Source organism: Carcharodon carcharias, chromosome 26 (assembly GCF_017639515.1).
Source record: "Carcharodon carcharias isolate sCarCar2 chromosome 26, sCarCar2.pri, whole genome shotgun sequence".
In the NCBI taxonomy this organism is placed as follows: Eukaryota; Metazoa; Chordata; class Chondrichthyes; order Lamniformes; family Lamnidae; genus Carcharodon; species Carcharodon carcharias.
In genome coordinates, this window is record NC_054492.1 from 20938702 (window position 1) to 20961997 (window position 23296).

Below are 23296 nucleotides of genomic sequence, written 5' to 3' on the forward strand. Positions count from 1 at the left end.
CATATCCCCAGCCCTCTCTCTCTAGTCCTGCAAATATTTTCGCTTCAAGCTGTTAAGTAATTTCCCCTTTGAAGGCTGCAGTTGAATCTGCCTCCATCACATTCTATGGCAATGCACCTCATTGCTGCAAACACCAGTATAAAATGGGACAGAGCAGCTAAACTGTTTGAAAACTTCAGTGCAACCTTTAAGAAAGCTGGTCAGCCTGCACCAGAGCCAAAGGCTCAGGATTTGCCTCTTCCACTCTTCAGCAATCATAATGCTCCGGAACATTCCACTGAAGCTCCAGCAGTAGCCAGGTGGTCTCAGGGCTCCATCCAGGAAAAGAAGAATACTTTCACTCATTCAGGTTCACAAACTCTCCCCAACTGAGTAAGGGAAGGAGGCAAAGAGTACTGAGTATGGAGAGCAGCAAAGCACTGAAAATAAACATGAGGTGGTACTGTAACCAACGCCCATCTGACATCACTAAGACCACTGCATTGGCACTAAACCCAACTTCTCAGGCACCAGTGTGTCCCTTCCACTGTGTTCCTGCAAATCAACAGGAAATCCTCATAAATAAAAACAGAAATGCTGAAAGTAGAAACCTGGTAAATCAAGTGCTATTAAGTGGAAAGATTTTGGGTGTTTTTTTTCCAACAGGATTCCCTTCGTGCTGCTCAGAAACTGACTTAGCAATTTAGGATTTTCAGAAAACAACAGGAACAATTTGTTTTGAGTCAATTTAGACAAAACAGGGGAAATCCCTATGAAAAAAACCTCAGCCTTCCTCCAAAATACATTCATTGTGAATAAGTGAGATTTAACTAAACACAAACAATGTTTTCGAATGATTTTTCAATGTCAACTTTTATTTCAGAAAGTTACAATAAACAGTTCAGATTGTGCTATAGATGCAAGTTACACTCTTAAACTGTTTCCCGCGGGTTCCCTCAATGTTGCAACTAAGTTGTAATCATCATTCAATTCTTTAATTCCCTGCTGTAAAATTGCCAGGGCCTGGTACAGGATGGGATCAAGATTAATGGAACAATGCTGTGCTAACCTGTACAACGTACTTATATGTTGCAAACCTCAGCAATTAATTATGATTATCTTTCTGGGAATATTTCTCTGGCAGTTTGGTTTTAGTTCCAATGCTGTGTTTTAGGCTGTTGGACCAGATCCTGCATGAAAATGAATCTGTTAAGCTCTGAACGACCTTGCATCAGTTTTGTTTTGCTGACAGGAGCTCTCTGAGGTATTTTCTCTTGCTGCAGACTTCTGTTGTTAAATTTAGCAAAATTAATTTGATTAACTATTTTACTGTCTCAGGTGCTATTTAGAAGCATTATCAAATGACTGGCTATTTGAACCCTTCCTGGAACTGATGAGTGACATACCTACAGAACAAAGGATGTAACTATTAATGAAAGTTATTGATTTAAAAGGAATAATTATGTACCAAGAATTATTTTTTCAAAGCTGAATTAATCCATCAGATTATTTCATATTATTTCAAATCATATACTTGTGACAATTTCTCCTCCTCCAATGAAGACATTTATTTAATTGATCAAGTTCCCTGCTGTGTAATAGTGTTAACCATTTCCCAAGGCTGGCCTGACAGCACTAAGATATCTATTCTAAAGCCTATTTCATATTTTGCTTTAAACAATATAAATTTCAAAAGGTGACATTGTGAATGGAACAACTGAAAATGTTTAAATCTAGAAATTCCCAATAAGCAATAAAAATAATGCAACACTGAAAGGAAGTGGCACAAAAAATCATAGGAAAAGCATCTCATCAGCACAACAAAATAGGCAAAGTCATTGGGTAAAGGGTCCAATGTAATGTTTCAGCAAAGAGCCAAATGAATGTTCAGTGGCTGATAGCAACAGTGGGGAGCTGCGACTATAGAAACTGCCTAAGGTCCATTTCCATTCTCTCTCTCTCTCTAAGAGTTTTGGTATTATTCAGCTTGTGTTTGGTATGATGTGATGTGCAACAACTTGGAAAGAAATATTACACTCCAGCATTCAATCAGAATGTACTAATGTGTTATGGTCGGCAATGTCTTGAAATTGCAACATTGCACAATTTGGAGTGATATGACATGGCTCGAAATGCGTTGGCTTGCACAGCATTTATGGTTTGAGTTCTTTACTTTCAGTACTCAAATATGGCTTGAAATTATTTCCTCTGTTGTTTTAGGCATAACTAATAAATCATTCTCCTCAACAGAACTGGTCTGCTGATGTTTCTCATTGGAAAATTCTTGGCCTCAATTGCATTTAGAAACATATTTCAAAGAGATTTTCTATTTACAAGAGACTCTTGATTTTAGAACTTTGGGGTTTCACAGCTGTGATAAACCATTTTTTAACAGAATCCTTGTTTTCATCAACCCATTTGATATTTGCCTTGGTATTCTCCAAAGCCTGTTCCAGTGCCCGAGTCCCGGAACCAAATCCAATCTCCTGGTTATCTTTTTTAAACTGCTCGAGCTGTAATAAAGCAAATGAATGACCATAGGTTGATTAAACTAATCACGGACAGTGTTTCACATGGACATATTCCTAATGCAATAGTGGCATTCTTCCAGAAAAGTTTAATCTTCAATAGAGTTGTTAATAACTTTGAAACATGCTAAGAAATGAGAAGTACATCGTTCGTCTTGTTTTCACAGGTTGAAAAACTTTAAAGTGCAGAGAAGCCTCATTCTTAACTATGACAATGACATTTTTAATGTAATACAGCAACTCAGATCTAATGGCACATACAAAGAAACAGCGATACCCTCGGGATGCAAATATAGTGATCTAGGGGTGCAGATAATGGATTACTGGCCCAGTAATCTAAACTCTTTACTAATGCGCCCAATAATAAGGGATTAAGAAAAATGTTTTCCTCTGCTGTGAGGATCCAGAACAAGTACAAATTTGAGCTGGTTCATTCAGTAATGAAATAAAGAAGCATTTCGTTTCAGAAAGTGTAGCGGAAACCAGGAACTCATTTCTCAACAGGTGGGTCGAATGGAATTTTCAAAGCTGAGAGATATAGATTTTATATTGGGTAAAGCACAAAGACAGGTATGTGGCATTGAAGTGCAGATCAACCATGATCCAATTTAACTGAATACTGGAGGAGGCTTGTGGGGCTGAGAGACCTGCCATGTTCCTATGCTCATTTGTTTAAATGGTGGGAGTTTGATGAAAATTTCTGCAGATATTTCCAGTATAGGTTACAGAAGTGCTTTTAGCTAAAATGGCTCTGTAACACCATTCTTAGAGTCAATCAAATGTTCTGACTTCCACATGAAAGTCAGCTGAATTTTTCCCATTCTGTTCTCAGGTAGTACAACACTTTTATTCTCAAGCTGCTCGTTTCATCTAAAGTGTTAAGTTAAATTGCTGGCTGTTAAAGGAAATTTCATTCATTGGTTTATAATCTCTGCTAGTTCTTAACCCTTCTCGAATATTTAAACATAGGGCAGAATCGCCGGGTCCCATTGGCGGTGGGTCTGACCAGACAGTTTGGCGAGAAGTCCAAAATTCAGTTTTATGCCATCATGAAACCAGTTTGCAATCATCCGCTCCACCCGTCAATGACGGGCCACGTTTCCTGCCACTACACATCAGGAACCTCATTTCAATACTTTACCATCTCATTAAAAGCCCTGCTCGCTGGAATCATCCCCCCCACAGGGATGAAGGGCTAGGGATTGCTTGGGGAAGGGGAGAAGTGGCCTCAGGAAAGGGAAGAGGCTGCGGGGCAAGGGCTGTACTGTGGAAGGGGGGGTATCCCAGGGTGTGTGTGGGGGGGCACATGTTGATCTGTGCAAGTGGCCTCAAGATGGTGAGGGCTGAGGAGGCAGCCTCCAGAAGAGATGAGGCCAGATGGAGGTGTGAAGGTGTGTGTGAGAGAGTGAGTGGTGATGCCCCTTGAGCTGGCAGTGAGTGAGATGCCAGTGAATGTGTGATGGGCTTGTGATTGTGAGAGTTTAGAGTGATAATTTGGTTGCCTTACCCTGGCGGCACAATGAGATCATTCATCCACTTTCTACACTGGATGGCCGACCTCTTCTGTGCAGAATTGGCACTGACCACCTCTGCCACCGCCTCCCAAGCCGGAGGGGTGAGATTGTTGGCATTCCAGTGACAGGGCACTGAAATCTTCTTGGCCTTCAGGGCCATGCCTTCAGTCCTGGGCTACAAGTATCGAGAACTGTGTGCGCGGTTGCAGTTTAGATATGGCACCGGGACTGAGGAAATGGTGAGGTAACAGCGTGACGGACAATTCAGAGGCTGCCCACCAGCAAGATGGTGTGTTCCCTCTGGCTGTGGCGTGTTCCCTCTGGCTGTATAATTAATGAGGCAGGAAGCAGACGATACAGCGAAAAACTGCCAGCATGGCCGACAGGCAAAACGTCGTTTTTCACACCCATTACTGCACTTAGTGCAAATGTGGGACAATTCCGCCCATAGACCTTATAAGATTGACAATAGTAAAATGACCAAGGGAGGCTTTGGGCTAAAAGAATGACTTTCATTTCTGTAGTGCCTTTACAAACCCATCACATCCCAAAATGCTTCACAACCAATAAAGTGCTTTTGAATTGTACTCACTATTGTGATGCAGCAAACATTTTAGCCGATTTGTACAAAACAAGCTCCCACAAACAGCAATATTATAATGACTGGATAATCTATTTCTGTGATGGTGATTGTGGGATAAATATCTGATTACTGGAGCACTGCTCTAATTTGCAACAGAGTAATGGGAGGTGCAAATGTTACATGATCTAAGCAACAGCAAGCTCTACTTGGCAACTAGCTAAACTAACTGAGTGAGCCCGGTCAATCATGGCTTAGGTGAATGTGAAAGCTGCTTTGAAGGAGAGGTGAGTTTTATCAGTTAAGCGAGAGTGGTCAAACTATATCAAACAACTGTCTAAAGTTAAGCAAGAGAGGAAGACTAGACAATAGAATGCTCAACGTTAACACTAACCTGTTGCAGCTCAAATTCTGTTGAAAATCGTTCTGTCACTCCCTTTATCAATGACGAGAATGAAAATGATCCACCACCATATCTAAACAATGAAATATTTCAAATATTAATCCTTTTATGGCAGAGAGATTATAATACATGCCTGGATGAATGTAATTCCAACAATTCAGGGCAAAGCAGCCCACTTGATTGGCACCCCATCCACCACCTTCAACATTCACTCCCTCCACCACCGACGCACAGCTGCAGCAGTGTGCACCACTACAAGGTACACTACAGCAGCTAACCAAGGCTCCATTAACAGCATCTTCCAAACCTACCACCTTCACAAGGGCAATTAGGGATGGGCAATACATGCTGGCTTAGCCAACGATGCCCACATCCCCTGAAAGAATTTTTAAAAATCAAACGAATCTTCGGGATGAGTAATTTCCCATGTGATCGGAACTCGAATTCCTGCACAACGCAGAGGATTTTAGTTAATCTACTGATTGTTCAGAAATTTCAGATACTCACTGCTGATAGATGTACTTCCACTTTGCCCTGATAAAGTCCCATGCCAGAGGTTGACCGATCACATTTCTGGCAATGGAAATAATGGTTTTTGTGGCATCTTGCTTTCTAATCTTACTGGTATCCAAAGTATATTCAAGATATCTACAATATAAGAAAGAAAACATTAAATAAATAGAATTCTTACATGTTGATGAGTTCCTGGTACACTGCAGTATAACTCGTTAGAACATTGTTCAAATAAAATCACATCAGATATCCATCCCAAAGTTCATTTCTCGGGGCCAGAATTTCAGAACGGTGGGGGCTTTGTTGGGTGGGAGTGGGCCAGGGGCTACAGTATGTGAGGTAAGGTGGGGGCCACTAGGAGTTCTAAGAGATGTAATTATTTAAAACCTACTGTGGTCTCTTCTGGCCCATCCACTCCATAATTGCATTGCCATGGTAACAGACAGTGCAAGACCCCCCTACATGTGACTCTAATATCACACTGCAGAGCTAATGGCATCATCATGTTGTGACTGTGCCAGCTATTATCCAGAATGCAGCTAGGGTGGGAATGTGGCAGTGGGGGTATGGTGAGGGGGAGGGGTGTGAACAAAGATAAGGATGACAGGAATGTCTGTTTGGGATTGAACTCAAAGCTTTCACTTCCATGTTGGTAACTGAACACATAAAGTATACAACCTGTAACATGGCATAAGCATCAGCAGACAACTAGCCAAGGACCTGCCCTTGGACAGAGCACTCATGGAATGGAACATGACATATTCTTTCCCAAAACTACCCTCCCTGAGCATTCTCATCCTCCTCCAAGCTTTTTAATCCCACATCACCAATCGCTACTTCTTGGTTTGCTTCTGCTCAAAGTAAACAGGCAAAAGGTTCATACAATGCACTTTCAAACTTTACAACATGTCTTTGCAGCTGAGTGGCAGTCATTATTACTCTCAATTTGGATTTGTTTCCCTCCAGAACCTTTAGGGTGATGTCCCTGACAGAGCTGGTGAGAGGTTTTCAATACTCTCAGAATCTGTTTAATGATTTCAGTTCCTTTTCTTGTCTTACCGATTGAGTAGCCAGGACTGTTTGGTACAGGCCAGGGCTGATCGTAGCTTGTCCGCTTCTGTGGCTATTGTAGTTTTCTGTAACATTTTCCATGCAAAGTCCCACTGCTTCTCGTTCCCCAAGGCTATTGCATTGCAATAAACTGATGACTTCAGATCAACAGGAATGCTATTCATTAGAAATAAAGTTACAAAAATAGCAAAGTGTAGAAAATAAATAACATTTATGGTATATCAGGTATCATCAAAATTTGGTTTCTAGAACATAACGGCCTAGATATTATGATCCGTGTTGATGCTGCCTGCAAAGATCTCTGCCACCCAACCTTTTTGTGATTTTTCAGCCAAGGCTTTCAATCCCAGCTGAAGCAGAGGGTCAGTACAGACATCCACGGAGAAGATCATCGAGTGCAATAAAAGATGATAAAGTGAGCACATGCCCAGCTTGCACAACAGCAGCTGCTGTATTCAGGTAACTTTTTAAAGGTCTCAAGTATTTCGGTAAGTGAGTGGGTTAGTGATCGGATGAGTGGCTGAGTGAGTGGGTCTTGGGGTAGTTAAGTGGTGGGGTAGTCAGGTTGGGTCTTGGAGTAGTCAGGTGGGGGTTGTTAAGTGGAGGGATGGTTGTGTTGGGTCTTGGAGTAGTCAGGTGGGGGTAGTTAAGTGGAGGGGTAGTCAGGTTGGGTCTTGGACTAGTCAGGTGGGGGTAGTTAAGTGGAGGGGTAGTCGGGTTGGGTCTTGGAGTAGTCAGGTGGGGGTAGTTAAGTGGAGGGATGGTTGTGTTGGGTCTTGGAGTAGTCAGGTGGGGGTAGTTAAGTGGAGGGGTAGTCAGGTTGGGTCTTGGACTAGTCAGGTGGGGGTAGTTAAGTGGAGGGGTAGTCGGGTTGGGTCTTGGACTAGTCAGGTGGGGGTAGTTAAGTGGAGGGGTAGTCAGGCTGGGTCTTGGAGTAGTCAGGTGGGGGTAGTTAAGTGGAGGGGTAGTCGGGTTGGGTCTTGGAGTAGTCAGGTGGGGGTAGTTAAGTGGAGGGGTAGTCGGGTTGGGTCTTGGAGTAGTCAGGTGCGGGTAGTTAAGTGGAGGGCTAGTCGGGTTGGGTCTTGGAGTAGTCAGGTGGGGGTAGTTAAGTGGAGGGGTAGTCGGGTTGGGTCTTGGAGTAGTCAGGTGGGGGTAGTTAAGTGGAGGGGTAGTCGGGTTGGGTCTTGGAGTAGTCAGGTGCGGGTAGTTAAGTGGAGGGATGGTTGGGTTGGGTCTTGGAGTAGACAGGTGGGGGTAGTTAAGTGGAGGGGTAGTCGGGTTGGGTCTTGGAATAGTCAGGTGGGGGTAGTTAAGTGGAAGGGTAGTCGGGTTGGGTCTTGGTGGAGGGGAGTTGGTGGGGGGACAAGTCAGGTCGAAGGGCAAAATCAAGGCGAACCCAAAGATGTTTTTCCAAAACATTAAGATTAAGAGGATAACTAAGGAAAGATTAAGACCCATAACAGATCAAAAGATCTTTTATGGAGGCAGAGGATGTGGGCATGGTTCTTAATGAATACTTTGCATCTGTCTTCATAAAAGAGGGCAACGATGCAGCTATTATAGTTAAGGAGGAGGAGTGTGAAGTATTGGATGTGATAAACATAGGGAGAGAGAAAGTATTAATGGGATTAGATCCTTGAAAGTGGATAAATCACCAGGGCTGGAAGAAATGTGCCCCAGGCTATTAAAATAAGCCAGGGAGGGTCTGACCATCATTTTCCAATCCTCACTGGATACAGGTGAGGTGCCAGAGGATTGGAGGTTTGCTAATGTTGCACCTTTGCTTAAAAAGAGAGCGAGGGATAGACCGAATAATTGCAGGCCAGTCAGTCTGACCTCAGTAGTGGGCAAATTATTGGAATCAATTCTGAGACACAGGATAAGCTGTCACTTAGGAAGGCACAGATTAACCAAGGATAGCCAGCATGGATTTGTTAAGGGAAGATTGTGTTTGACTAGCTAGATTGAATTTTTTGAGGAAGTAACAAGGAGGGTTGATGAGGGTAGCGCAGTTGATGTGGTCTACATGGATTTTAGCAAGGCTTTTGTCAAGATCCCACGCTTGGCAGACTGGTTAAAAAAATAAAAGCCCATGTGATCCAAGGGAATGTAGCAAGCTGGATACAAAATTACCTCACTGGCAGGAAACAAAGAGTAATATTTGACGGGGGTTTTTGTGACAGGAAGGCTGTTTCCAGTGGGGTTCTGCAGGGCTCAGTACTGGGTGCTCTGCTTTTTCTGGTATATATTAATGATTTGGATGTAAACGTAGGGGGAATGATCAAGAAATTTGCAGATGACAAAAATTGGCAGTGTGGTTGATAATGAGGAGGATTGCTGTAGGCTGCAGGAGGATATCAATGGGCTGGTCAAATGGGCAGAAAAGTGACAAATGGAATTCAACCCAGAGAAGTGTGAAGTGGTGCATTTGGGGAGGTCAGACAAGGCAAATGATTACACAATAAATGGGGGAATACGGAGAGATGTATAGGAAGTGAGGGACCTCAGAGCAAATGTCCACAGATCCCTGAAGATAGCAGGACAGGTCGATAAGGTGGTTAAGAAGGCATTTGGAATCCATTCATTTATTAGCTGAGGTATAGAATATAAGAGCAGGGAGGTTATACTGGAACTATATGAAACATTAGTTAGGCCACAACTTGAGTACTGTGTGCAGTTTTGGTCACCTCATTACAGAAAGGATGGAATCGCACTAGAGATGATATGGAGGAGATTTACGAGGATGCTGCCGGGGCTGGAAAATTGCAGCTATGAGGAAAGATTGGATAGACTGAGGTTGTTCTCCTTGGAACAGAGGAGGCTGAGGGGAGATTTGATTGAGATGTGCAAAATTGTGAGGACCCTGGATACAGTGGATGGGAAGGGCCTATTTACTTTAGCAGAGAGGTCAGTGACTAGGGGGCATAGATTTAAAGTAATTGGTAGAAAGGTAAGAGGGGAGATGGGGAAAACTTTTTCATCCAGAGGGTTGAGGGAGTCTGGAACTCTCTGCCTGGAAGGGTAATAGAGGCAGAAACTCTCAACTCATTTAAAGGGTGTCTGGACCTGCACCTCAAGTGCTGTAACCTGCAGAGCTACAGACCAAATGCTGGAAAGGGGATCAGGCTGGGTGGGTCATTTATCAATTGGCGCTGACACAATGGGCTGAGTGGCCTCTTTCTGTGCTTTAAACTTTCTGTGATTCTAATGTTATGGGTTGGAGGGGATTGATGGGGGGGAGGGGTGATCGGTTATGGTGCTCAGTTCAGATACTATGGCTAATCTCTGGGTTAAACCAGATATTGACCAGCATACATTTCCTGGGTAAGTATCCAGGCTCACCGCCACCTTCTCAAGGGCAATTAGGGATGGGCAATATAAATGCTGGCCATGCCAGTGACTCCCATGTCCCATGAAAGAAATAAAAAAGGTAAGTCTGACCCAATTCAGAGACTCCCACAGAGGGTCCCAAGCACCGGAAATCAGCCTATTGGAAGTTTAAACTTCCTGGGCATTTGTGTGCGTCAGAACAACTGCAGGGTCCCATCGCATATCTCCCAACTTACATCCCATCTCCAACATTCTGGACACCAGAAGATTTGAGCCTGTTACGTTAATCTCTACATTATGATCATTACATTTTATCAAACTCCACTTTGATAATCCCCTTTTCATGCAAACACTCACGGATTAACCATAGAATTATTCATCCATTTCCTGTAAAATGCTTGTGCCATTTCTTGACAGTCCAGGAGGCCATGTCCACAGGCGACCCTCACCGCATTGATCATGCTATACCTGCAAAACAGCTTGTATCAGTAACTCAGTCTGAATGGGGATCAATTTACACAGAAGCTCAAATAAACTGCACAGCTTTAACAGTATTGATAAGATGCAATTCAAAAGCATTTAAATTTGGTGATCCCTACATTTTAGGGTGGAAAGCAAGGCCTGAATTTTAATCCCATGTCAGGAGCATAGAGTCGGGACAATTCCCAGCTCCACAAATCCAGCCCGGGGAAAAAGTGCCCCAGAAGTTTGGATGTTCAGTCTGGGGTGGGGGCAACGAGAAGTGGACTGTGGAAGGCAATCCCAGAAAGAATTTAGAGCCTGTCAGATGCAGAGGTGGACTGGGCAAAAAGACAGACTTGGTGCTCGGGAATTTTGTCAAAGATATAAAAAAAATGAATAAATCAAAAAACACCCCTCACCTCTCACACTCCCTGACCTCCCATCCATGCCAACCCATGCCATTTCATGCCCCCCCATCACCCCCATACCCTTTATGCCAATCTTTGGCCCTCCACTCACACCCAACATGCACCTTTATAGCCCCCAAGCCAACTTAATGCCAACTCATGCCAACCCATGCACCCCACCCACCATCCTTTACCCTTATACCTACAATGCTTCCAACAGGAACACAGGACTTAGGAGCAGGAGTAGACCATTCAGCCCTTCAAGCCTGCCTTGCCATTCAATAAGACCATGGCTGATCTGATTGTGGTCTCAACTCAACTTTCCTGTCTGCCCCCCCATAGCCCTTATCTAACAAAAATCTATCTAACTCAGCCTTGCATAAGTTCAATGACCCAGCTTCCACTTTCTGGGGAAGAGAATTCCACCATCTAATAGCCCTCAGTGAAAAAATTCTTATCTCCATCTTAAAACGGAGACCTCCTATTCTTAAATTGTGTCCCCGGTTCTAGCCTCTCCCACAAGAGGAAACATCCTCCAGGTATCCACCCTATCAAGCACCCTCAGGAACATATCTTTTCCAATAAGATCACCTCTCATTCTTCTATAGGCCCAACCTGTTCAATCTTTCTTCATAAAGTAACCCTATTCACCCCAGTAATTAGTCGAGTGAACCTTCTCTGAACTGCTTCTAACTTAATTATATATATTTTTTCAAATAAGGAGACCAAAACTGTGCACAGTATTCCAGATGTGGTCTCACCAACGCCCTGCAGAGCTGCAGTAAAACAACCCTACTTTTATATTTCATTTCCCTTGCAATAAACAACAACATTCCATTTGCCTTCCTAATCACTTGCTGTACCTGCATACTAACTTTTTGTGATTCATGTACCAGGACACCCAGATCCCTCTGTACCACCAAGTTCTGCAATTTCTCTACATTTAAATAATATATTGATTTTCTATTCTTCCTGCTAAAGTGGACAAATTCACATTTACTCACTTTATAATCCATCTGCCAAATTTTTGCCCACTCACTTAACCTGTCAATATCCCTCTGCGGACTCTCTACCTCCTCTTGACAACTTGCTATCCTAACTATCTTGATGTTATTGGCAAATTTAGCTACCATACATTTGGTTCCTTCATCCAAGGCATGAAACATATGAATTAGGAGCAGGAGTAGGCCACTCGGCCCCTCAAGGCTGCTCCGCCATTTAATAAATTCATGGCTGATCTGAATGTAACCTCAACCCCACATTCCTGTCTACCCCTAATAACCTTCACCCCCTTGCTTACCAAGAATCTATTTAGCTCTGACTTAAAAATATTCAAAGACTCTGCTTCCACAGCCCTTCGAGGAAGAGGGTTCCAAAGACTCACAACCCTCAGAAAAATATTTCCCCTCATTTGTCTTAAATGGACAACCCCTTATTTTTAAACAGTGACCCCTAGTTCTAGATTCTCCCACAAGAAGAAACATCCTCTCCACATCCACCCTGTCAAGAACCCTCAGGATCCTATAAGTTTCAATCAAGTCACCTCTTACTCTTCTAAATTCTAGCGGATACAAACCTGTCCAACCTTTCCTCATAAGACAACCCACCCATTCCTGGTATTAGTCTGGTAAACTTTCTCTGAACTGCTTCCAATGAATTTAAATCCTTCCTTAAATAAGGAGGCCAATACTGGACACAGTATGCCAGATGTGGTCTTACTGTGACCTGTATAACTGAAGCACAACCTCCCTACTTTTGTATTTAATTCCCCTCACAATAAAAGATAACATTCTATTAGCTTTCCTAATTATTTGCTGCACCTGCATAGTAACCTTTTGTGATCCATGCACTAGGACACCTAGATCCCTCTGCTTCTCAGAGTGCGGCAATCTCTCACCATTTAGGTAATTTGCAAAATAGACAATTTCACATTTTCCCACATTATACTCCATTTGCCAGATCTTTGCCCACTCAATTAATCTACCTACATCTTTTGTAGCCTCCTGATATCCACTTCACAACTTACTTTCCTACCTATCTTTGTGTCACTGAGGTAGATTGTGAATAGTTGAGGCCCCAGCACTGTTGTGGCACTCTATTCATTACATCTTGCCAACCCAAAAAAGACCCATTTATCCCTATTCCCTGCCTGCATGCTAATACGTTACCCTCATACTGTGTACTCTTATGTAGTAACCTTTGTTGACACCTTATTAAATGTCTTCTGTAAATCCAAGTACACCACATCAACAGGTTCCCCTTTATCCACCTTGCTTGTTACTTTCTCACAAAACTCTATTAAATTAGTTACACATGATTTCGTTTTCACAAACCCATATTGACTCTGACTGACCACGTTATCCTTCTATAACCTCCTTAATAATGGATTTTAGCATTTTCCCAATACAGATGTTAAGCTAACTGGCCTGTAGTTTCCTGCTTTCTGTCTCCCTCCTTTCTTGAATAAAGGTGTTACCATTTGTTATTTTCCAATCCACTGGGACTCTTCCAGAATCTAAGGAGTTTTGGAAGATTCTAATCAATGCAGCCACTATCCCTGCAGCCACTTCTTTTAAGAACTTAGGATGCAAATCATCTGGTCCTGGGAATTTGTCAGCCTTCAGGTCTAATCGTTTCTCAGTCCCCTTTCCCTGGTTGAGGTGATTGTTTAAAGTTTCTCCCTCCCATTCATCTCTTGATTTTGAAGTATCTTTGGGAAGTTTTCTAAGTCTTCTACAGTGAAGACGGACAAAATACCTGTTCAACACCTCTATCATTTTCTTCTTTTCCATTATCAATTCGCCATTCTCGCTCTCTAGAGGACCAACACTAGCTTTAGTTATTATTTTCCTATTTAAATACTTGTGGGATCTCTTATTATCTGTTTTTATTTTATTAGCTAGCTTTCATTCATACTCTGCTTTCTTTCTGCTTTTTTTTTTAGTCATTCTTTGCTGGTTCTTAAAATCTGACCAATCTTCTGACCTACTGCTAACCTTTGCAGATTTGTACAATATTTCTTTCAATTTGATACAATCCTCAGATTCTTACCCAATATCCACCACAGGCAGATCTCAGGAGTCACGCTGAGATTAAATAAAGTTCTTAAGTGTCTATTGATGAATTAATTATTTCAAAAGAAAAACCTCATTTAACTTCCTTTAATCCTTTATAAATACAAGCATTGGAATTCATAATCACAATTTATTGAGCTTATATAACCAGAACCAGAAGATATTGTAGATCAGAAATCTGATCCTACCTGAAACCATGTGCAGAAGATGGAAAGGCCTCTGGAAAGGCCGAGTGTGAACAAAATTTTAGGTCTTTAACTTTTACAAAGGTGGAGGTCCTAACCCTAACCCTAACTCTTACCCTCATCCTGACCCTAACCCTAACCCTCATTCTGACCCTAGCTGTACCCCTAACCCTGACCCTAACCCTAACCCTAACCATACCCTTAACCCTAACCCTCATCCTGACCCTAACCCTAACCCTAAACAGTGAGAGGAGAACAGGCTGACATGAAATCTCATCAGGTCTGTGAACTGTGGCTAATGTGGGTAATGTTGGACTGTATAAGGGTAAAGAAAGCCAGGCAGGCAGTCTGGAGCAAGGAAGAACAGAGAATCTGGAGTGAGGAGGGACAGGCAGTCTGGAGAGCAGAGGAGCAGGCAGTCTGGAGAGGGGAGGGAAAGATAAACTGGAGCGAGGAGGGGCAGACAAACTGGAGCAAGGAGAGACAGGCAGTCTGGCAAGAGGAGGGGTAGAGAGTCTGGAGACAGGAGGGGCAGACAGTCTGGAGAGAGGTGAGGCAGATGGTCCGGGTCGAGTTGGGACAGACAGTATGGACGGAGGAGGAGTGTGGAGACAGGAGGGGTAGGCAGTCTGGAGAGACCATAAGATCATAAGACATAGGAGCAGAAATTAGGCCATTCGGCCCATTGAGTCTGCTCCGCCAATCAATCATGGCCGATAAGTTTCTCAACCCCATTCTCCCGCCTTCTCCCCATAACCTTTGATCCCCTTACCAATCAAGAACCTATCTATCTCGGTCTTAAATACACTCAATGACCTGGCCTCCACAGCCTTCTGTGGCAATGAATTCCATAGATTCACCACTCTCTGGCTAAAGAAGTTTCTCCTCATCTCTGTTCTAAAAGGTCTTCCCTTTACTCTGAGGCTATGCTATCGGGTCCTAGTCTCTCCTACTAATGAAACATCTTCCCCATGTCCACTCTATCCAGGCCTTTCAGTATTCTGTAAGTTTCAATCAGATCCCCCCTCATCCTTCTAAACTCCATTGAGTATAGACCCAGAGTCCTCAGATGTTCCTCATATGTTAAGCCTTTCATTCCTGGGATCGTTCTCGTGAACCTCCTCTGGACTCTCTCCAGGGCCAGCATATCCTTCCTGAGATACGGGGCCCAAAATTGCTCACAATATTCTAAATGTGGTCTGACCAGAGCCTTATAAAGGCTCAGCAGCACATCCCTGCTTTTATATTCTAGTCCTCTCGAAATAAATGCCAACAGGGGTAGACAGTCTGGAGAGAGGAGGGGCAGACAGTCTAGGCCAATCATCCACCCCACCAGTGCCAAACAAACTGGAAATGTTCTAATGACTTGAGCGAGTGAGTGAAAGGGGTGAGAGTCTCCACACAGGCTAGAATAAGACAGGACACTTGAGCTTGAGTCATACTATCCATGATCGGAATAGTGTAAATGAAGAGGTCAGTGAGACAGTTAATATGCACGGGATATATCGCCAACTTCCTCGCCACTATCACACATTCCTCTCCCCCCACATTCAATGGTTCCTTATCCCACTTGCTGAGATGAAGGGTTGTGCTGAACTGCCTGATATGTTTGCTGAGGGCATTGTGACTTTGGAATGTCTATAGATACCTGCAGGATAAATGAATCCTAAGCCTTTCTATATGTCTAGGTCATTTGGTAATTACTGAAAGTGATACTCACTGGTCCATGAGACTGTCGGGAAATTTTGTCCAGTTGTTAGTCTCCGTTTTGAAATGATTGTACAAATTTTCCACCTGTTGCCTCATGTAGTCCTATTAGTCACACAATAACAAAGTGTTAGTCATAAAATATACACAAACATAACAAATGGCAACTACTTCCACAGATACACCAAATGTAATGTCTCAGATAAATGTAGCACACAGACTGCAGCAGTTCAAGATGGTGAATCACCAACAACTTCTTGAGGATAATTAACGATGGACTATCAATACTACCTTGTCAACAACACCCAAATCCTACAAACAAACAAATAAAAAGTCCATTATAATTTACTTTGCACCTGAAGCATCTCGATAACCTGTACAAAAGTCTCCCAAATAATGACAGTGATGAACAGTCTTTCAATGAGGGTAATGATGTTGTGTAGGGGAATTTCCGAAAGGCATTTGATGAAGTGCCACAAAACAGGCTTATCAGCAAAATTGAAGCCCAATTGCTACAAATATGAAGTTTATAAGATTGTTATGTTTTGGAGCTGCCTCTTTAATTTAATGTAAAGTGGAGAAAAACAGCCAAGGCTAAGGAGAAAAGACAAAGGAGTAGGATTAGTGGCTTTGCTCTTGCAGAGAGCTGGCATGGGGTCAATGGGCCAAATAAAACTGGAAGGTATTGAGCCAGTATTGACTTCGGCACTGGGAAGGTTGAAGGCCCATCCAGCCCCATAAACCCTGCAAAACCCTCCCACCTAACATCTGGGGACTTGTGCTACTATTAGTTGAGGTGTCCCCAGACACTAGACAATAGTATTTAATAGTATTGAAGACTTGTGCTCCAGACTTGCCACACCCAGCAAGCTGTTCCAGTACAGCTACAACACTGGCAGCTACCCGGCTATGGGGAAAATTGCCCAGGTATGACCTGTACATAAAAAGCAGGATAAATCCAACCCGGCCAATTACCGTCCCATCAGTCAAATCCTGATCATCATTAAAGTAATAGAAGAGGTCATCAACAGTGCTACCAAGTGGCACTTACTTAGCAATAACCTGCTCACTGATGCTCAGTTTTGGTTCCGCCAAGGCCACTCAACTCCTGACCTCATTACAGCCTTGATTCAAACATGGACAAAAGAGCTGAAGTCCCGAGGTGAGGTGAGAATGATTGCTTTTTACATCAAGGCCACATTTGACTGAGTATGGCAACAAGAAGCCCTAGCAAAACTGGAGTCAATGGGAATCAGGGGGAAAACTCTCTGCTGGTTGGAGTCATACATAGCACAAAGGAAGATAGTTGTGGTTGTTGGAGGTCACTCATTTCAGCTCCAGGACATCACTGCAGGAGTTCCTCAGGATAATGTCCTCAGCCCAACCATCTTCAGCTGCTTCATCAATGACCTTCCTTCCATTATAAGGTCAGAAGTGGGGATGTTCGCTGATGATTGCACAATGTTCAGCACCATTCATGACTCCTCAGATACTGAAGCAGTCCATGTCCAAATGCAGCAAGACCTGGATAATATCCAGGCTTGGGCTGACAAGTGGCAAGTAACATTCGGGCCACACAAGTGCCAGGCAATGACCATCTTCAGCAAGAGAGAATCTAACCATCGCTCCTTGACGTTCAATAGCATTACCATCCCTGAATTCCCCCCTATCAACATGCTGGGGATTATCATTGACCAGAAACTGAACTGGACTAGCCATATAAATATTGTGACTACAAGAGCAGGTCAGAAGCTAGGAATCCTGCAGCAAGTAAAACATCTCCTGAATCTCCAAAGCCTGTCCACCATCTACAAGGCACAAGTCAGGAGTCTGAAGGAATACTCCCCTCTTGCCTGGATGAGTGCAGCTCCCACTCAAGAAGCTTGACACCATCCAGGACAAAGCAGTCCACTTGATTGGTACCAAATCCACAAACATTCACTCCCTCCATCACCGATGCACAGTAGCAGCAATGTGTACCATCTACAAGATGCACTGCAGGAATTCACCAAGGCTCCTTAGAGAGCACCTTCCAAACCCATGACCACTACCGTCTGGAAGGACAAGGGCAGCAGATAAATGGGAACACCACCACCTGGATGTTCCTCTCCAAGTCACTCACTATCCTGACTTGGAAATATATTGTCGGTCCTTCACTGTCGCTGGGTCAAAATCCAGGAACTCCCTTCCTAATAGCACTGTGGATGTACTTACACCACATGGACTGCAGTGGTTCAAGAAAACAGCTCACCATCACATTCTCAAGAGCAATTAGGGATATGCAATAAATGCTGACCCAGCCAGCGAAACCCACATCCCCTGAATGAATAAAAAAAAGTCAAACAGCCTGACACGGTCAAACTTACAGGATCACAGCTCACAGCCAACATCCCAAATGTCATCACCATCCCTGAGTATGTCCTGTCCCACCAGAAGCACAGACCCACTAGAGATGGTGGTACAGCAGTATACAGTTGAGTGGGAGTTGTCCTGAGAATTCTCAACATTGAATCGGGACCCCATGAAATCTCAAGGCATCAGATGAGCAAGAAAACCTCCTACTGATTACCACCTACCATCACCCACCTACCCATCTATCCACCCAACCCCCATGTAAGGAACATATCTTTTTATTTCTGTTGGACTGTTGTAAGGAACATATATTTTTATCTTCTGTTGAACTGTGGATTAAAAGTACAATGGCTGCAGTTTTAGAGACATGTCCTCTGGGACAGAATGAGAGATATATACCAATGTTGCAGTCCTGGAACAGAGTGTGCCATGAAAGACAGGATGGTGCCAGAAAGGGGTACTGGGAGCAAGGGAGCTGCCTGACAACAGCATTTTAATTGGCTCCTGACCAGATGACCAGGTTTTGTGTAAGGGCAGTGCAGCTGAATAGCTCCTAGCCTGCAAGGGACAAAACCCAAAACTTCTTTCTCCTATGTGTGGAAGATTCCAGTAATTCCACAATAATAGCTAGCTGGCTTTTCTTCTCATATCTCTATAACCTGCTCTCTCTCTCTGAAATTCCCTGTCAAGAGGCAAAGGGGAAAATCACTGTTAGAGATATTGAAAGGCAAGTGCTCAACTTGCCTTTCTGAAAAATACTGAAAGTGCTGGAAGACCACCTCATGTCATCAACAATAACTGAAAGGAATTTGGGAGACATCAATCAAAATCAACCCAATGAATCCTGTACTCCGGAATTGGTGCTATTGAACTGTTTTATCCCACCCTTAAAATCCATGTTTTTATGTGTCTTGTGTGTGTGCATGTGTATGTGTGTGGATATTACAGCACACTGTCCCCAGTGAGTGGATATTACAGCGCACTGTCCCCAGTGAGTGGATATTACAGCGCACTGTCCCCAGTGAGTGATGACACCCCCAGCTGATGAATCACAACTCCTCCATGCTGAACACCACTTGGAAGAAGCACTGAAGGTGGCAAGGGCACAGAACGTACTCTTGCCTGATGGACTTTAACGTCCATCATCAAGAGTGGCTGAGTAGCACCACTACTAACTGAGCTGGTTAAGTTCTGAAGGATGTGGTTGTCAGACTGGGCCTGCGGAGAATAACAATTGTCCTCGCTAATTTATCTGTTGCACATGTATCTGTCAATAACAGCATTTCTGGAAGTGAAGACCACACAGTCCTTGTGGTGAGAAAGTCCTGTCTTCACATGATTCTTTCCGATCTGTTTTGTGACACTACTGCTGTGATAAATGGGATAGATACAGAACAGATCTTAGTAGCTCTAATCTGGGCATCCATGAGGAACTCTAGGCCATCAACAGCAACAGAACAATATTCAACCTGAATCTGTAACCTCATGGCGCAGTATATCCCTCACTCTACCATTACCATCAAGCTAGGGGATCAACCTGGTTCAATGAAGAGTGCAGGAGGGCATGCCAGGAGCAGCACCAGGTATACCAGAAAATGAGGTGTCAACCTGATGAAGCTACAACACAGGACTACTTTGCATGCCAAACAGCAGAAGCAGCAAGTAATAGACAGAGCTAAGCAATCACACTATCTACTATCAGATCAAAGCTCAGTAATCTTATCACATTCAGTTGTGAGTGGCGGTGGATGATTGAACAACAAAAGCAGGACACTCCATAAACATCCCCATCCTGAATGATGGGAGAGCCCAGCTTGTCAGTGCAAAGAATAAGGCTGCAACCATCTTTAGCCAGAAGTGCCTAGTGGTGATCCATCTCGACCTGCAATATCACAGATGCCAGTCCTCAGCCAATTCAATTCATTCACTACTTTCAAGAAACGGCTGAAGGCTCTGGATACTGCAAAGGCTATGGGCCCCAACAACATCTGAACTGTTGTGCTAAAACTAGTCATGTCCTTAGCCAAACTGTTCCAGTACTACACTGGCATCCACTTGGAAAAGTGGAAAGTTATCCCGATATGTCCTGTCCACAAAAATCCAATTTGGCCAATTACAGCCCATCAGTCTATTCTCAACCATCAGCAAAGTGATGGGACACACCCCTCCCTTAATTCGTTACATTCACATTTTTCTGCAATGTATTCCATTGCAGTGATGATAAACCCATTTCATACAATGGTAAAGGGGCAAGTGTTCAAAGGGATTCCAATGACAAAAGCTCACGATTACTGACAGAATTCAAAACATCTATAAATTACTTTTCCAGAATATTCCTTACCCTCATGGGTCCAAACACGTCATTACGGTCAAACATGAGCTGAAAGTAAGCCAAGTTTTCCAGAGCTGCCTCCCAGGGAATATATTCCAATTCTTTGGACAGGTATCTTGTTGTTTCCAGTGCCGCTGTGGTGTTACGATACTTGGCTCTGTCAGGGACAAAAAATATTTGTCCATTGATTGAGGAACAAAGGCCTTTGAAAAACAATTTGCTGTTAACTCTAATTCTTTTCACTGTATCGCTGCTGGGGTAATTATACGGAGTTGACCTCCAGTGGAGTTACTTGTAAAACAAGGCAAAATATTCAAAACAAAAGCACACCCACTGATAAACAAGCTGACCTTTCACCGGGACACTGTGGGGAAGGCTAATGGGTCTCTTCCTGTTGATCATTTTACAAAAAAACTTGCATACATTAAGCATTCAAGATGTTTCACAGAATCATAAGGAAAGAGGGGAAAGGGGTAATCAATAAAATAAATGACCAATAAAGAGGTCCATTTTTTATTTTTATTCTTTTCACGGGATGTGAGTGTTGGTGTCTAGGGCAGCATTTATTGCCCATTCTGGAGAAGATGGTGGTGAGCTGCCTTCTTGAACCGCTACAGTCCATGTGGTGTAAGTACACCCACAGTGCTGTTAGGGAGGGAGTTCCAGGATATTGACCCAGTGACAGTGAGGGAACAGAGTCAGGATGGTGAGTGACTTGGAGGGAACTTCTCGGTGGTGGTGTTCCCATGTGTCTGCTGTCCTTGTCCTTCTAGATGGTAGTGGTCATGGGTTGGAAAGTGCTGTCTAAGGAGCTTTGGTGAGTTTCTACAGTGCATCTTGTAGATGGTACACATTGCTGCTACTGTGTGTTGGTGGTGGAAGGAGTGAACATTTGTGGATGTGGTGCCAATCAAGTGGGCTGCTTTGTCCTGGATGGTGTCAAGATTCTTGAATGTTGTTGGAGCTGCACTCATCCAGGCAAGTGGAGAGTATTCCATCACACTCCTGAATTGTGCCTTGTAGATGGTGGACAGGCTTTGGGAGTCAGGAGGTGAGTTACTCAACACAGGATTCCTAGCCTTGGACCTGCTTTTGTAGCCACGGTATTTATATGGCTGGTCCAGTTCAGTTTCTGGTCAATGGTAACCCACATGATGTTGATAGTGGGGGATTCAGTGATGGTAGTGCCATTGAATATTGTCCAGGTCTTGCTGCATTTGGACATGGAATGCTTCACTATCTGAGGAATCACAAATGGTGCTGAACATTGTGTAATCATCAGTGAACATCCCCACTTCTGACCTTATGATAGAAGGAAGGTCATTGATGAAGCAGCTGAAGATGGTTGGGCCGAGGACACTACCCTGAGGAACTCCTGCAGTGATGTCCTGGAACTGAGATGATTGACCTCCAGCAACCACAACCATCTTCCTTTGTGCTAGGTATGACTCCAACCAGCAGAGAATTTTCCCCCTGATTCCATTGATGTCAAGGGCAGTCACTCTAACCTCACCTCTGGAGTTCAGCTCTTTTGTCCATGTTTGAACCAAGGCTGTAATGAGGTCACGAGCTGAGTGACCCTTGTGGAACCCAGACAGAGCATCAGTGAGCAGGTTATTGCTAAGCAAGTGCCGCTTGATAGCACTGTTGATGACCCCTTCCATCACTTTACTGATGATCGATAGGACACTGATGGGACAGCAATTGGCCAGATTGGATTTGTCCTGCTTTTTGTGTACAGGACATACCTGGGCAATTTTCCACAATGCTGGGTAGATACCAGTGTTGTAGATGTACTGGAAAAGCTTGGATAGGGGTGCGAGAAGTTCTGGAGCACAAGTCTTCAGCACTATTGCTGGAATATTGTCAGGGCCCATAGCCTTTGCAGTATCCAGTGCCTTCAACTGTTTCTTGATATCACGTGGAGTGAATTGAATTGGCTGAAGATTGGCATCTGTGATGCTGGGAGTCTCTGGAGAAGGCCGAGATGGATCATCCACTTGGCACTTTTGGCTGAAGATTGTTGCAACTGCTTCAGCCTTGTCTGTTTGATTGATGTGCTAGGTTCCCCCATCATTGAGATGGGGATACTCGTGGAGTGTCCTTCTCCAATGAGTTGATTAATTGTCTACCGCCATTCACGACTGGATGTGGCAGGACTGCAGAGCTTAAGATCTATTGTTTGGTTCTGGGATTGCTTAGCTCTGTCTATCTTGCTGCTTATGCTGTTTGGCACACAAGTAGTCCCATACATCAAAGTTATCAGTAACTTACCTTGCAAGATTGAAGGAATCGGCCATTATCTGGGCTCTGTTTATGACTGGTAAATCCTACAAAAGAAAGATTTAAAATATAGCACATGCAATTTCACATTTAAAGTTGAATTGTAACTCTACAGCTGGTATTGTGTGTTAAACTGGGATGGAACAGTGGCAAACAGCAGTGACAAAAATGGTTCCTGAGTCCTTGACTAGTGCTGGTACATCCAGATGATTTTTGGGTGTAAGGAAGTGATGGGAGATGCAGATTTGGAAAATTGACTTTTCCATTTTGTTTCATTCTGCAAATGCATTGTGACAAGGTTGAGAAATATTATATTTTCCAAAATGAATTTGAGAATATAGATGTTTTCTTTCAAGTTTGACCTTGTGAATTTAATATTTAAGATCTTACACTAGAAAGCACTTCCAGTAAAATTTCATTATAAGCTCCTGTCTTTATATTATAAGGGAAATAAGCTTGTTATGCTTTAATTCTCCCTAAATATTAAGCTGTAACCACTATCCTTCACAGGAAGGTTCATGTTGTGGCTATTCTCTGAATTTTGAAACATTAGCCTTTTATTGGTGGGTTGTGATC

General features: G+C 43.4%; 1 protein-coding gene across 1 annotated transcript in view; it reads right to left on the reverse strand.

Annotated features, from left to right (window-relative positions):
- Positions 1-839: 839 nt before the first annotated feature.
- The window catches only part of LOC121270038 (aminopeptidase N-like), a 94269-nt gene continuing 71812 nt past the window's right edge, over positions 840-23296 (reverse strand). The window contains exons 13-20 of the mRNA XM_041175351.1: positions 22712-22767; positions 20447-20594; positions 15767-15858; positions 10276-10386; positions 6577-6744; positions 5512-5652; positions 4996-5077; positions 840-2492 (exon numbers count right to left, since the gene is read on the reverse strand). Coding sequence (XP_041031285.1) covers positions 2310-2492; positions 4996-5077; positions 5512-5652; positions 6577-6744; positions 10276-10386; positions 15767-15858; positions 20447-20594; positions 22712-22767 — 981 coding nt within the window. The 3' untranslated portion in view covers positions 840-2309. The remainder of the gene's footprint in view (positions 2493-4995; positions 5078-5511; positions 5653-6576; positions 6745-10275; positions 10387-15766; positions 15859-20446; positions 20595-22711; positions 22768-23296) is intronic.